This window comes from Mastigoproctus giganteus, chromosome 4, assembly GCF_048544385.1.
Source record: "Mastigoproctus giganteus isolate SK-2022 chromosome 4, ASM4854438v1, whole genome shotgun sequence".
Taxonomy (NCBI): Eukaryota; Metazoa; Arthropoda; class Arachnida; order Uropygi; family Thelyphonidae; genus Mastigoproctus; species Mastigoproctus giganteus.
In genome coordinates, this window is record NC_143578.1 from 72,958,840 (window position 1) to 72,973,812 (window position 14,973).

At 38.4% G+C, this 14,973-nt stretch overlaps 1 protein-coding gene across 1 annotated transcript in view; it reads left to right on the forward strand.

Annotated features, from left to right (window-relative positions):
• The first annotated feature begins 5,794 nt into the window (after positions 1 to 5,794).
• The window catches only part of LOC150086831 (RIB43A-like with coiled-coils protein 2), a 75,511-nt gene continuing 66,332 nt past the window's right edge, over positions 5,795 to 14,973 (forward strand). The window contains exon 1 of the mRNA XM_090372288.1: positions 5,795 to 5,916. Within this exon, the coding sequence (XP_090228414.1) occupies positions 5,800 to 5,916 (117 nt within the window). The 5' untranslated portion in view covers positions 5,795 to 5,799. The remainder of the gene's footprint in view (positions 5,917 to 14,973) is intronic.

Here is a 14,973-nt window from a genome sequence, read left to right on the forward strand (position 1 = left end):
TTCCCCTTAGCAAAACCATGCTGTGTCTGAGCTATAACTGAAGTTTTGTCTAGATGATCCTGCAGTGCTTCTATAACCAGTGCCTCCATTACTTTTCCTGGAACAGAAGTTAAGCTCACAGGTCTATAATTACTTGTGTCAGCCTTTGATCCTCCTTTGTGAATCGGGGTCACATTTGCACATTTCCAGTCTATGGGTACCTCCCCTGAGTCCAAGGAAGCTCTCATAATTATGGCTAAGGGTTTGCTTACTTCCTTCGCTGCCTCCTTTAATATAACTGGATAGTTCCCATCCACCCCGGGTGCCTTTCTTGTGTTTATCTTCAACAGTTTCTCCTCCACTTTACTCCCAGTTATTTCAAGATTCTGTAGCTTACTGCTAGAGTTGAATACACCTCTGGCATTCCCCTTGCTGAATAAATCCTCATGTGTGAATGTCGATGCAAAATATTCATTTAGTTTGTTAGCTACCTGAGCAGGATCATCAACAGTTGACCCATCAATATCAAGTGGACCAATCTGATTCATCCCCTTCCTTCTAGAGTTTACATAAGTAAAGAACTCTTTGCTGTTTTTCTTTGCATCCCTTGCCAAGGATTTCTCGTAATCTGCCTTCGCCTGCCTAACCTCCTTTGTAACTTGGTTGCATATCAACTTGTATCTATCATAGGCTTCTGTGTCATGTGTTAATTTGTAAGTATCCCATGCATTTTTCTTCTCTGCCATATGCCTCATTAGTTCATCTGACATACATTTTGGCCTAAACCTTGAACAATATTTCTTAGTTGGTATGTAAAGCCTAGTAGCTTCCAAGATAAGTTCTTTGAATGCTTCCCATTTTGAATTTGCTGTTGGTAACATCATCAGTTGGTCCCACTGTATAGAATTTAAATACTGTCTCAGTCCATTGTAGTCGCCTTTACGGAAGCAATAACCCTTCCCTTTACCCCTAATGGTAGTTACCTCTTTCAGTAAATCCCACTTCAGCACACTGTGATCACTGCCACCTAGTGGTTCATTTATCTGCAGATTCTTAATGCATGAAGAATCACTGCTGATAATCAAATCAAGAGTATTACTCCCTCTAGTTGCCTCCCGAATATGCTGATGTAGAAAACAATCATCCAATAAATCCACAAAAGCCCTGCTAGTGTGTGAGTAACCAGCCCCCAAATTCCAGTCAATATCTGGGAAATTAAAATCTCCTATTATAAGACTCTCTGATTTACTGGCCCACTCTATCTCCCTGTACAGTTCCTTATTATACTCATCTGAGTCATTAGGCCTATAGCACACTCCTACTCTCAAATTTGATCTCCCAATGCTTATGTCACACCAAACTGACTCAACACTGCATTGTCCAGCGATGTCGACTGGCTTCACTTCCTTGGTTTTTATGTGTTTCTTAACTAATAGCATAACCCCTCCCCCTTCCTATCCTGTCTATCCTTTCTGTAGACGTTGTACTCCCCAAATTGCAGTTCTGCATCCCTTATATCTGTGTGACACCACGTCTCTGATATCCCAACAATATCTGCTTTTGAAGTTTTGAGCAATACCTCAAATTCATCCAATTTATTTACTAAACTCCTAGCATTGGTGTACACGCAAGTATACATGCACCTGTTTCTATTCTTAGCTACCCTAACACAACCCATGTGTTTACTTGTACCGCAATGGCTCCCAGCAGTCTCTGAAATACCATGCATCTTGTTTTTCAGGCTTCTGCTCATTCTAATAGAAGCAGTGCAAGAATCTCTTTCACCTCTGCCAGTGGCTACTGTCAATCTATTGGTCTTTGTCTCCCCCCAAGCTAGCAGTTTTCTGACCCACCTAACACTGCCTCGATAGCATCAGCAAATATTCTTGCACCCTTTCTATTTAAGTGTATCCCATCCCTGTAGAAGCAATCTCTCCTGTTAACAAGTACAGTCCAGGCTGAAAAAAATTCTACCCCTTGAGCCTTGCACAATCTTTCCAGGGCCGAATTGATCGACAAGGCTCTCATCATATACTCCCTCCTATCGTGTCTGGGCAGAATTGCAGACACTTTCAAATTCAACCCTAATTCACGGCTTTTGTTCAACAGTGACCTGTACTTGTTAAGTAATTCTGCCGGTCTCCTACTCTTAATATTATTAGTGCCAACGTGTACAACTATATCACCTTTTGTGCCCTTAAAAGATGATATTCGCTCTACAACGTCATCAACCTTTGCCCCTGGCAGACATACCCTGGTCCTGTTCCACCTATCTTTTTTACAAAGCATGTTCCCCGTTTCCCTGACAATAGAGTCACCAACAACTACTAGTTCCTTCGGGACCAGCGCATTCTGCCTTGGGGGTTGTCTCTGTGTCACGCGATGCCCAAGTGCAAGCTCTGGCGTTGATGTGGGCAGCTGAGAGCTTGATGGGCCCCTCAATTTAGTTTCTTCGAGGGCATCCACCCAGTCCTTCAAGCTCTCATATAGGCCAACAAGAACTCCGAGTTGTTGCCTGATATCGATACACTCCTTGCATCGCGCACACACAAAGACATCCCCCTTGGCAGTATCATGTCCTGCACCCGATTGCTCTGCAAACATCAAGCAAACAGTGCATTTTATAAGGCTCTGAGTCAGAGGACAACTGCACCCCTCAGTTCTGCTCTGAGCCACAGCGCTTCCATTAGCTTGAGCCTTTTGCTTTGCTGCTCTGGTCTGAGTCATGATTCTATTAATTTATTAATTAATTATAATTAATTATGTTATGTTATTAATTATGTTAAATATAATTAATTATATTACGTTTGTAATCTAAGTCGTTATATGTATTTATCTAAACGCACAATTCAACTGCCAACGAAGTTCAACTAACGCTATCTAGTACGGCATACAACTATCGTATCACAATTTGACTGCACAATTACCCCAAGTCTTTTTCACTTTCCACTTCCCCCGAGTGTAGTACCACAGAGTTGCTACATTTTTCTTCGATTATCGTTACCCATATGCAGTATTTTGTATTTGCCAATGTTAAACTTGATATTTACTTGATATCTTCTTACAGATGTCAAGTAAATATCGTAAGGTAATCATGGGGAAACATTTATTAAGTTCATATAAATAATGTACTAGTCGTTCAAGTTGAAATAAATAATTATGATTTGAATAATTTTTGGGTGTTTCCTTTTTTTATTATTTTTTTTATTTTACGAATACCACCTTTAATTTTTGCGGCAGAAGTCTAGGTACGGCACTGGTAACATGTTACTAGACTTCTCAAACAAACTCTTCAATCTGGCCACGAAATTTTAAAACTCCCCAAAGGGGAGTTTTAAAATTTCGTGGCCAGATTGAAGTGAGGATGCCTCACTGTAATAGTGAAGCTACAAAAAATCCTAGACACTCCCCTGAAAAATTGACGAATGCCATCCCCCCCTTACACACACACACACACACACACACACACACACACACACACACACACACACACACACACACACACACACACACACACACACACACACACACACACACAATGTTCAACAATCATACCATACTATTTTTTACGTCCCTCGGCTCTGGGAATTCCCTACCCTATGGAGGTAGAGATGTGGCAGTGTAATAATAATAATAATAAAATTCTTTATTCGCAAAATTTTACAAGGATACGGTTCCTGTTACTCGCATCCAGAGGAATCTAACAAGCTAATTGCAGAAAATATGTTTACTTACATCATCATCATCATCATCATCAGCCAATTTCAATCGACTGCAGGATGAAGGCCTCTCCAGCAACTTTCCAGTTCCTTCTGTTTTGAGCACTGGCCATCCATTTACTACCCACACCTCATGAATTTCATCTATCCATCTCCACCTTTGTCTTCCAGGATTACTTCTAGCTCCTCTTGGGTACCATTCTGTTATTTTTTTAGTCCATCTGTCATCATGTCTTCGAGCTATGTATCTTGCCCAAGACCATTTTAGTTCTTTAGTTTTGATAAGAATGTCCTTTACTTGAGTTTGCTGCCTAATCCATGTGTTTCTCTTCTTATCTAACAGTCTGATTCTCAATATAATTCGTTCCATTCTTCGCTGTGTAGTTGTCAGCTTCTCTTCCATTCTTTTGGTGAGTGCCCAAGTTTCACTTCCATAAGTCATGGTGGGGAGTATACATTGGTTCATTATTTTACGTTTCAGACAAACTGGGATATTGCTCTTCAGTATGTGACTATATTTCCTGAATGCTATCCATCCAAAATTTATTCTTCTCTTGACTTCCAGCCATTTATCATTATTACAGCTAATAACTTGTCCCAGATAAGTATATGACTCCGCCTTTTCAATTACTGCTCCTTCAATGATTATATCCCTTTCTGTGGCATACTTGTTCATCATTACTTTTGTTTTAGCCATATTCATCTTTAGTCCTAAATCCTTACCAGTAAAAGTAAATTGCAGCCATTATCAACCCACTGCAGGATGGAAGCCTCCTCAACAATTCATGCTGAGGGAAATGGACCATAATCTGCCACCCTGGTCCAGTGCGGGTTGGCAGATCGACCGTACTTAACATTTAGGGGCTTGAACCCAGGTCTACTCAAAGAGCGTGTGCCACTGCACTCCCGCTCCTGACCACTCGGCTACGGAGGCCTTACTAACTTACTCAGGGGCCTTACTTTTTCCTCAACTAATACAGCATATTGGGAATTATGAATACAAGATGTCCAATTAGAAAACTATAAAATATAACTATTAAAATGAAGATATATACGGTAAAGCAGTTAGTATCCCTACTAACTGTGCATAATTGATTAAGATTTTCCTCTAATTCTTTGGGATCGTGGCTAATGACCACAATGTCATCTGCAAATCGTAAATGGTTTAGATACTCTCCGTTCACATTTACTCCTTTCTGCCACCAGTCTAATCTTCTGAAAGTTTTCTCAAGGGTAGCAGGAAACATCTTCTGAGATATTGTGTCTCCTTGTCGAACTCCTTTCTCGATTTTAAATTTCCTACTGTGTTTGTCTAGTTTAATAAAGGAGGTAGCACTCTCATATATTTTCTTCAAAATCATAATATGTGGGGTATCTATGCCTTGTCTTTCTAGTGCCCGAAACATTGCGTGATTCGGGTGATTACGTGAAGGTGATCCATAGTTGAGAATCCTGTCCTAAAGCCAGCTTGTTCTTTCGGTTGATTCTCATCAAGTATTCTTTCTAATCTGTTTGTAATGACCCTTGTGAACAACTTGTAGATGTGGGATAACAAGCTAATTGGCCTATAATTTCCAATTTCTGATTTATCTCCTTTCTTATGTTTACTTACGTATGAACTACTAAAACATACAAAAACATAGAATGAATGGTAGTTTCGCCACTGCTTTACCGTATATATCTTCATTTTAATAGTTATATTTTATAGTTTTCTAATTGGACATCTTGTATTCATAATTCCGAATATTCCGTATTAGATGAGGAAAAATACTTATTATTTTTTTTCCCTCTTTGGTTGGCACTGTTGTCATAGTAACAGAGAACGCTTTCCGAAATGCTGTCAGAAACATACTACACTCTAGAAACCACTGTTGAAGTTTAGCAGGGTTATTGAAGTAAAGTTAACTTTAAATTGAAGTTCATTCATTTAAAATTAAGCTGAACTCTTATTGTACCTGTGGAAACTGTTAAAAGATTAGGTTAAAATAGTAGACGTTAATTATTGTTCTTTGACAAAAAAGTTTTTGTGTGTAAAGTGAATGAATTTCCAACTGTACTAAATTATTTTCCTGAGATATAAAAAGGTTTAAGGATATTCAAAATGTTTACTCTGGATTTACCGTTAGACAAAAAGGAAGCAGCGGAAATTCAACGACGACGACTTTTGGAAGAACAACGGAAAAGGAGGATATTTGATCCAAGAAGACGTCTAATAGGCGTAAGCATTGATGTAGTCTTAAAAAAAAAAAAAAAAAAAAAAAAAAAAAAGGTAGTATTATAAAATGGAGACCAAATTATAAATCCTGTATTTGTTTTTCCTTAATAACTATATTCAAGTCATTTTCTTGACCCTCTAATTCTTCCCGTTACCCGCTTATCTGGCGATACGGTAGTTCTCCGCTGATTAGGAGAGCCAAAATGGTGATACCAATTCCAAAACTACCATGCTACCAAATGCTCCAATGCGAGGATGTGGGGGGGGAGGAAGGGGGTGTAAAAAGAATCAGAAGGCCTGACAGTGGGTATGGTTGCTAACAAAAATGACAACCCCCCCCCCCCACACACACACAATGAAAAGCCTGATTATATAGTTTTGCCTTTCCGGGGTGGGAGGGATACCAAAATTTTATTATTATTATTATTACTAGCCATATAGTGCAAGGAAGCCTGAGACATTATGCACCATCAAAAAAAAAAAAATTCCGAAGTAACCTGAGAGAGAGAAGTAGAAGGGAATCACCAAGAAAGAGAACAATGATGATATCCAGCTAAGGACCCTGGGTGTACCAAGCCCATACTCACCAGGTGTGAGCCCCTATTCACTTTGCAAGGGCTGATTTACTAATTTGAAAAAAAAAAAAAAAAAAAAAAAAATATATATATATATATAATGATTAGCATAAAAATTATATAATGCCAGCAATGTGTGCTTTGATGTGTGCTTTGCACTTTTCTATTTTATTTTTACTAAGTAAAATTTCATATTCAATATTATTCAAATTTAACTATATATATATATACAGTATATATAATTAAACAAAAAAGTTAATTTAAAAATTGATTAAATAGTTCAGGAGCTATGCCGAAATTTTACCATAAACTTTGCTAGCCAACACATAAGGCAATGTGGCTAATCATTATAGGTTAGCCACAACTTAAGAATTGCATAGCAGTTTGAAAGTCCCATTTTAATCTTCACTCACACCCACAGTTGCAAGAAAGGCATTCATCTAATGTCAAAACCTCCCCTGCTTAGTTTTAATAATAAGTTTTAGTTTTTTTTTTTTTTTAATTGAATTGAAAACAGTACTATATATTTATTATGATTTTCAAAAAATATTGATGTTTAAAATGTTTGAAAATATCAAACAAAAATAAGAGAGAGAAACTGACGATAATAATAAAAAAGTTTTTATTGTATTTTAGTTTGTTTTTTTTTAGAATTTTCAAGATCACTGACCCCCAGATCAAAACTCAGATGCTTGTTTGGCAGATGCAATGTTAATGTTTGTATTTTTGTCAGTTGTTTGCATTTAGGTGGCAAGATTAGGCATCTATTGCTGCCGTCACACAGGTACCACATGGGAATGGGAGTTGCCTAGAACAAAGGATGACACTTTTGCTCACCTGGTATCTCCTAAATCTCAAACAAAAGTTTAATGTCACATAATTCATAGTACATAGAAATGAAAATACAGAAATATAGTATAAGCAATTAAAGAAGCAGTTGGGGAAGATATGGGATAATCTGATTTTATTTTGAGATTTAAAAAAAAACAGAAAAATTTAAAAAAGTGGTCTCTTTCAGATTCATTTCTACCAGATGAAGGTTAAAAAGGTGCAGAGAACAGCAGAAAGATTAATCAGGACATATGAAAGTACTCGTACCAAGAAAGACTTCAGTTCTGCAAATTGTAGCACTTGGAAACTAGGCACCTGCAAGGAAACCTGATTGTTTAAGGTTTTAAATGGATTGAGTGAACTATATGCAGATGACTCTCTTTCTCAGACAACACACATAGGGGACATTACATTGAAAACTAGTTACAGGATAGGGTAGTTTGAGTAAATTTAAGTTAGGATAAGACAATTTGTTGAGTATAAGCCTGCTTCCTTGCATTATTTCCCATAATTAATACTAATACTATCCACAAATTATGCAACACAATTTTTTACTTTTTGTATTCCTCCTTGTGAGGACTGTCTTTATTCCATTGGAAATTCCCAGAACTGGGAATTTTTTGTAATTAAGATTTATAACTGCAAAGAACTGTCCACATGTTAACAGGTCTGAATTTTTTTTTAAATTTTCAGTTAAGTATTATTATTATTTGTAATAATAATAATAATAATCATAGACATTGAAACTTATGTGTATGTACAGGGTATGGCCATAAAAGTAACTGGATAATTTTATCTAGGAGAGGAGGAGACCACGGAGAGTTCACCCTCCCCTCCCCTGCAGAATTAATAAGAATATTATCTTTTCCCAAAATTTCATTATGTCTGAATTATTCAAATAGATACACTTGTTTTAAAGAAATGGTTTAGAGCATAAATTATGAATCAATTAATCCTCACTTTATAAAAAACTTTGACCATCCACCAATATTATTATTAGCTGTATGGTGCAAGGAAGCCTGAGGCTTTTGCTGCACAAGCCAAAAAAAAAAAAAAAATTGAATTACCCCGAGAGAGAGAGAGAGAGAGAGAAGTAGAAGGGAATCGCCAAAAAGAGAAGAATGATGATATTTAGACCAGGGTCCTGAGCTGGATATCATCAATTGTACAGGCAGATATGAAGTTCCCTAAGCAGTCCAGACAGCCTGCCAGGACAGTTAATGGTTTTGTCAGGAATTTTGCTAGCAGGGATAAGGAGGTGATTATCCCATTGTATAAGGCAATGGTCAGCCACATCTGGAATACTACATTCAGGTCTGGAGGCCTCATTTTAAGAAGGATATAGAGCTGCTTGAATGGATAAAGAGAAGCACAACGAGATTGGTGAGGAGAATAAAGGGATGCTCCCACCACGAAAGGTATCAGTTCTGAAAATTGTAGTGTGCTATCCCTATTAGCGAAATTCTTCTATATCATTGACAAAACCCCATGAACTATTCTGGCAGCCAGTCTGCACTGTCAGATAACTTCATATCTGACTGTTCAATTATCCCAGGTCTTTTTCTTTCTCCACTATCCTGAGTGCAGTACCACACAGTTGGTATGTTACTCTGAGGTTACTGCTACCCATATGCAGTACTTTGCATTTGTAAATGTTAAACTTCAGTTGCCAGAATAGTTCATGGGGGTTTTGTCAATGATATAGAAGAATTTCACTAAACAAGATTTTCATTTGCTTTATGGGCAAAGAAAAAAAGTTCTGCAGCTGTTATCAAGCATCGTGTACTATTATTCTATATTCAAGTTTCTCAGAGCAAGAAAAACAGTGTGAACCAGCATGATTGCATTTTGTTCAAACTTGTGATAGAAAGGCTAAAGATTTTAGTAAGTAAATATATTATTTAAGTTTTCATTGGTTTATTTTACATTATGAATGATCCATGAAGTCGGCAATTGTCAAATGTTGTCCAGTTTGTGATACTGATATATGTTACTCATTGCTGTAAATTTAGTTTATTATTATTATATTTTTGTTTAATTATTATTATTATTTTAACTATTCTTTGCTCTCCGTGGATAGCACAGTGGTATCGTCACTGCCCTTCCCACACCTGGTGGAAAAGGCCCGGGTTCGAATCCCATCGATGACATGAGGAACTCTAATGGGTTTTTTTTCACTCTGGCTGTTAGTCGGTCTCAGGGCGAATACACAAGGCGTAGATTGCAATTTTTTTGTCCCCAAAAACTGGGGTTTTTCGTCAAACAAAACAGACAAATCAACCATAGAACACATCAGTTAACAGACATAAGATACACAGCATGGATCTGAATTTAAATATTACAGTTTGATAGAACTATATAAATGAAAAAAAAAATAAATAAATAAAAGTTTCTTTTCAGGTTAAGATGTACAGATGTGAATGCAAGTAAAGTCAACTGTGAAACTGTGGTGATCGAGTGAATGTAGTTGTGATGAGTCAAAAAAAAAAAAAAAAGTGCAAATGTCTTGACAGTTGCGTTTATTTAAGTGGTACCTGTATCTTGTCTCTGAGTGTACGATGATGCAAGAAATGTGGCATATGAGTGAGTGATTGTTGTCTACTAGTCTGCCCCTAAATGAGTAACAATAATAAAAAAAGTGTGTATCCCTATGTATCTGTAAGAGTGGAAGTGTGCATAAGGTTTGAACATGTGAAGAGTGTGTGTAGTGTTCTTGCAGGCCCCTCTCCCTACTTGGACTGCAGTGGGGGTAACCCACAGGGAACCATCCCTGCCTTGCTGACACCACGCATCCTCTCTTTTGAGGCATGGCATGAGAATTGCTGACACTGACTACAGCTAGTCTTGCCAGTGTGGGATTTCATGTAGAGCTGTACTGCGTATCCACAGAACAGATTCCCCCCCCGCCACATAGGGCGTCTGACCCTATGACTTTTTCCCCCACACTCCCATCTTCCCTTCCCCTACCTCCCATCCCAACATTTCGCCTAGTGGATCCTACCCCGACAAAACTTTTACTTTTCCTTAACAGCCATCCTCGTGTGAGGATGGCCCACATAATAGAGAATGGGGCTCCTCCCACAGGGATATCCTTTAACTTCCTATTTCCATGTAGACGGCCTTCCTATTGTCCACCTTAATCTTCTTCATCTGTTCTCTCCCTCTTCACTGTCATCCTGTTTCACACTTTCCTCTTCTAGCTTTTCCCCCCCCCTAGGGCTCTCCCTGTCAAATTCAGGCATGGCCCAGGGTTCATTCCTGCCAGAGAACTTTCTACTTGTATTATACCTGGCTACCTCCTCAAAGCAAGGACAGGCAATGCGAGGACCATTAGGGTCCCCAGGCTAAATGCCAGAGGAACAACAACCCAACGCTACACTATGCAAACTAACACTAAAACTTACACTATCTCCGGCATTTACAAGTTTGTAGCATCACAATGTATAATATGTGGGTTGTAGGGGGAGAACCCCCGGTGCTGCTTGACATTATACACAATACATCCTTTCCCTAGATATTGTACTCCCTGAATTCAAATTCTGCATTCCTTATATCTGTGTGACACCATATCATTGATATCCCAACAATATTTATCTTTGATGGCCAGCACTTCAAATTCATCAAATTTATTTACTATACTCCTAGCATTGGTGTACATGCAAGTATACATGCACCTGTTTTTACTCTTAGTTACCTTAACATGACCCATGTACAGTCACTCCCTGACTTATGCAAGGGTTGCATTCCGCGGAACTCTATATAAGTCGAAATTTATGTAAGTCAGAATTTCCCTAAATGCTTGTGCAGCACTCGCAACTATGTGCACTGAATTTGATTGAAGCAAAAAAGAAATGTTCAACGAATATTTAAATAGAATTATTTATTAAATTTTTTTATCTCATGTGCAGGAAAAATTATAAAAGTGTACAAAATTACAAAAATTTCATAATTATAAAATTACAAAAAGAGAGAGAGGAGACAGGCATAACGTTAGCAAGTTTTGCCTTTCGAGCATTGTTGCCAAAATTAACTCTCTAGCTTATAAGTACACTGCTGCAGAAGTTGAGGGCTGTGGAGATTTAGAAGGTGTTTTTTCCAACACATCACAAAATTTCTCTGCGGCTGTAGAATCAGCACTGGCGACTTCACCGCATACTTTAATGATTTGGAAACCAGCTCGATGCTTGAACCTATTAAACCACCCGTTGTTTGCCACGAACTTGGCTTGGGGTTTGCTGTACTTATCCTTAATGTCTTCATAAATACTTCTTGCTTTTGCCTGAATGGCCATTAGACTCAGGGGCACTCGCTTCTGAATCTGATTTTCCATCCGTATTATTAATAGCTTTTCCATCTTCGATATAGCATCTGAACGATGTTGTTCTTAAATGCATTGAATGTTTAATATGTTCTTTTATACGTGCACTGTCCTTTGAAATAGCATTGACTGTTGAAGCAGCGAGACCTAATTCCCATGCAATAGATGACAAACTTTGTCCTGCCTTTTAATCGTTTTCATCTTCATTTCTAAATCAATTTTGTTCCATTTCCTAGCCCTGCCACCACTTGCACTTTCCGTTGTAATAAGTAAATAGGAATGAAGAGAAGTTTCTGAAAATTTATTTATGTTTTTTATATGATTGAAGATTTTAATGAAGGGGAGCACATTTCATATAATACCGTAATGTAAAAACCAATAGAATTCCAGTTATCGGTATTTTTGCAAATGCAATAAGATAGAGTTTATTACCCATTTATAATAGATTGTGAAAGCACAATAAACCTGAAAGTGCAAATTGTCTTTATTGTTTTCTGGTAGACCTCCAGTAATGTGTTTTAGAAAAATATCACAAAGGCGTTCAAAATTGATTCTTATAATGGAGCATGTGATAATGATGAAAGTGCAATTTCCATTATAAAAGTAGTGCAATTTTCATTATAAAAATAGTGTAGTGCAATTTTCATTATAAAAATGATCTTTTAGAGAGATAAAAAGCTTAGTTATATATGAAAATTTCAACTTCCAAGGTCTTGGAATGAATTACCAAAAAAAAAATGTGTTATTGGGTTCATATGATATTTTCATGATACCTCCATTTATTCCTACTGGATGCAAAATAAGTTTTCACCAGCCTGCAAAAACTTACTTAAAGTCGAATTTCTGTAAGTCTAGTATTACGTAAGCCGTGGAGTGCCTGTATTTACTTGTTCCATAATGACTGCCAGCTGTTCTTTAAATCCTCAGTATCTTTCTTTCCAGGCTGCTGCTCATTCCAATAGAAGCAGTGCAAGAATCACCTTTGCCTGTGGCTACTGTTAATCTTCTATTGGTCTGTGTATCTCTCCAAGCTAGCAGTTTTCTGACCCACCTAACACTGCCTCGATAGCATCAGCAAATATTCTTGCACCCTTTCTATTTAAATGTATCCCATCTCCATAGACGCAGTCTCCTCTGTTAAAAAGCACAGACCATGCTGAGTAAAATTCTACCCCATGAACCTTGCACAGTCTCTCTCTCTCTCCAGGGCCGAATTGATTGACAAGGCTCTCATCATATACTCCTATCATGTTTGGGCAGAAGTGCAGACACTTTCAAAGGCACATCCTAACTTGCAACTTTTTTTGATCATTGATTTCTACTTTTCATGTAAATGTGCAGATCTCCTACTCTTAATGCTATTAGTGCCAATGTGTACAACAATATCACTTTTTGTTACCTTAAACGATGATATCTGCTCTATAACATCAACTTTTGTCCCCTGGCAGACATACCGTTGTCCTATTTCACCTATCCTTTTTTGTACAATAGATTTCTCATTTCCCTGACCATAGAGTCACTGACAATGACTAGCTCCTGTGGGACCAGTGCTATTTGTAACTACTCTCTGTCTCCTACCACTTTTTTCTTCTTCTTCCAGTCACACAGCTCCCTGAGGAGCTGTTTTGGCCACCAGCAAATTCCCCCAACTGCATTGATCATATGCTCTATGAGTGGCATCACAAAGTATCGTGGCCAGAAGTTCAGCAATCCCATCCTTCCACCTAGTTGCAGGTCTTCATCTGCACCTCTTCCTCTCGATTTTTCCTTCCATTATATTCTTCAACAGAAAGTTTTCCCTTCTTACTATATGACCAAAAAACTTGAGTGTTCTTTTGTTGATGCTATGAAGAATTTTAGGCCTGCCAATTTTATTCAATACCCACTTATTTGTTCTTTGATCCAAATAAGAAATATGCAGTATTCTCCTGTAACACCACATTTCAAATGCCTCAATTTTCCTACCACTTACCATCACCTTAATCTGTAATGCTGCCTTTCTACAGTTTATTTTTTTGCATTGTTTGAATTTAAATATGAACTGAATATATCATTTTGTTTTTAATGTAAAAATACAAATATATACTAACAGGCAGTAGCTTTCGAGACTGGCGTGTCTCTTCATCAACTGAAATTCAAATACAAAATACAACGGATAAGTGCAATGAGCTGAGTGAGGCACGGATGTGCACTGCTTTTACTCCACTGATCATCTAGCATTAAAACGGTTGTCTCTAAGATGGGGTGTAGACATATGCCTTTGTGGCGGTTTATTGCCTTTGGATTGTTTAATATGTTAAGTGACTCTAGCCATAGGCTGTGGCGAAAGTCTCGTGAGTTGTCTACTACTTCAAAGTCACGTTTGGGATCAAGATCATGGTTGGTGGCCCAAAAATGTTCCGTCACTGCGGACTGGTCAGTTTCGGCAAGCCGGATTGCTCTGTCATGTTCCGTAAGGCAATCTTGGAGACGCCTTGATGTTTCTCCTATGTAGCAACTGTCACAGTCTCTACAGGTGATGCGATATACTACATTGCTGCGTAAGACAGGTGTGACAGGGGTCTTCACACTGGAGACAAGTGAACGTAGGTTCCTGCAGGGTAACTGCACGCATTTGATGTTGTAATTTCTAAGGACCTTCGAAATCCGTCCTGACACGCCTGGATAATAGGGAATGTAGGCGGACGATATACCGTCTTGGTTCAGTGGTCTTGGGTGGGATGTGAGTTCTTGTGCCTGTAATAGGCACCTGCCTAGCACATGGGATGGGTAACCACATTTGGTTAGGTCCGCCTTCACATGGGAGATCTTGTTACTCCTAATTGTATCAGTGCTGGAATGGCTCCAAGCCCTGGAGAATAGGGTGCAGGCAGTGCTATTGAGATGACTTGGTGCGTGGCCGGATCTGTAGTTAGTGAATTGACCACACCACATAGGTTTGCGGTATACTGAAGTCTCTAGATGTGGGTCTATGCGATGCACTAGGACATCCAAGAACGGGAGCGCATCGTTGACCTCCAACTCTATAGTGAACTTGATGAAATTAGATAGGGAGTTTAGGTATTCCAGTAGTGCTGTTTCAGAGCCACGTGGTATTATGGTAAAAATATCGTCAATGTATCTACACCATGTTGTAATAGGTGTAGGTGGGTTCCGGCGTATCCGCTCCTCCAGATCCTCCATGGCGATGTTGGCTACTACAGAACTAACAGGGGCACCCATAGCAGTACCATGTACCTGCTGATAGACTGAATATATGCCCTCAATATATGCTTATCAAGCAGCATCTTCACTTTTGAGGATTCAGTCTATCAGCAGGTACATGGCACTGCTATG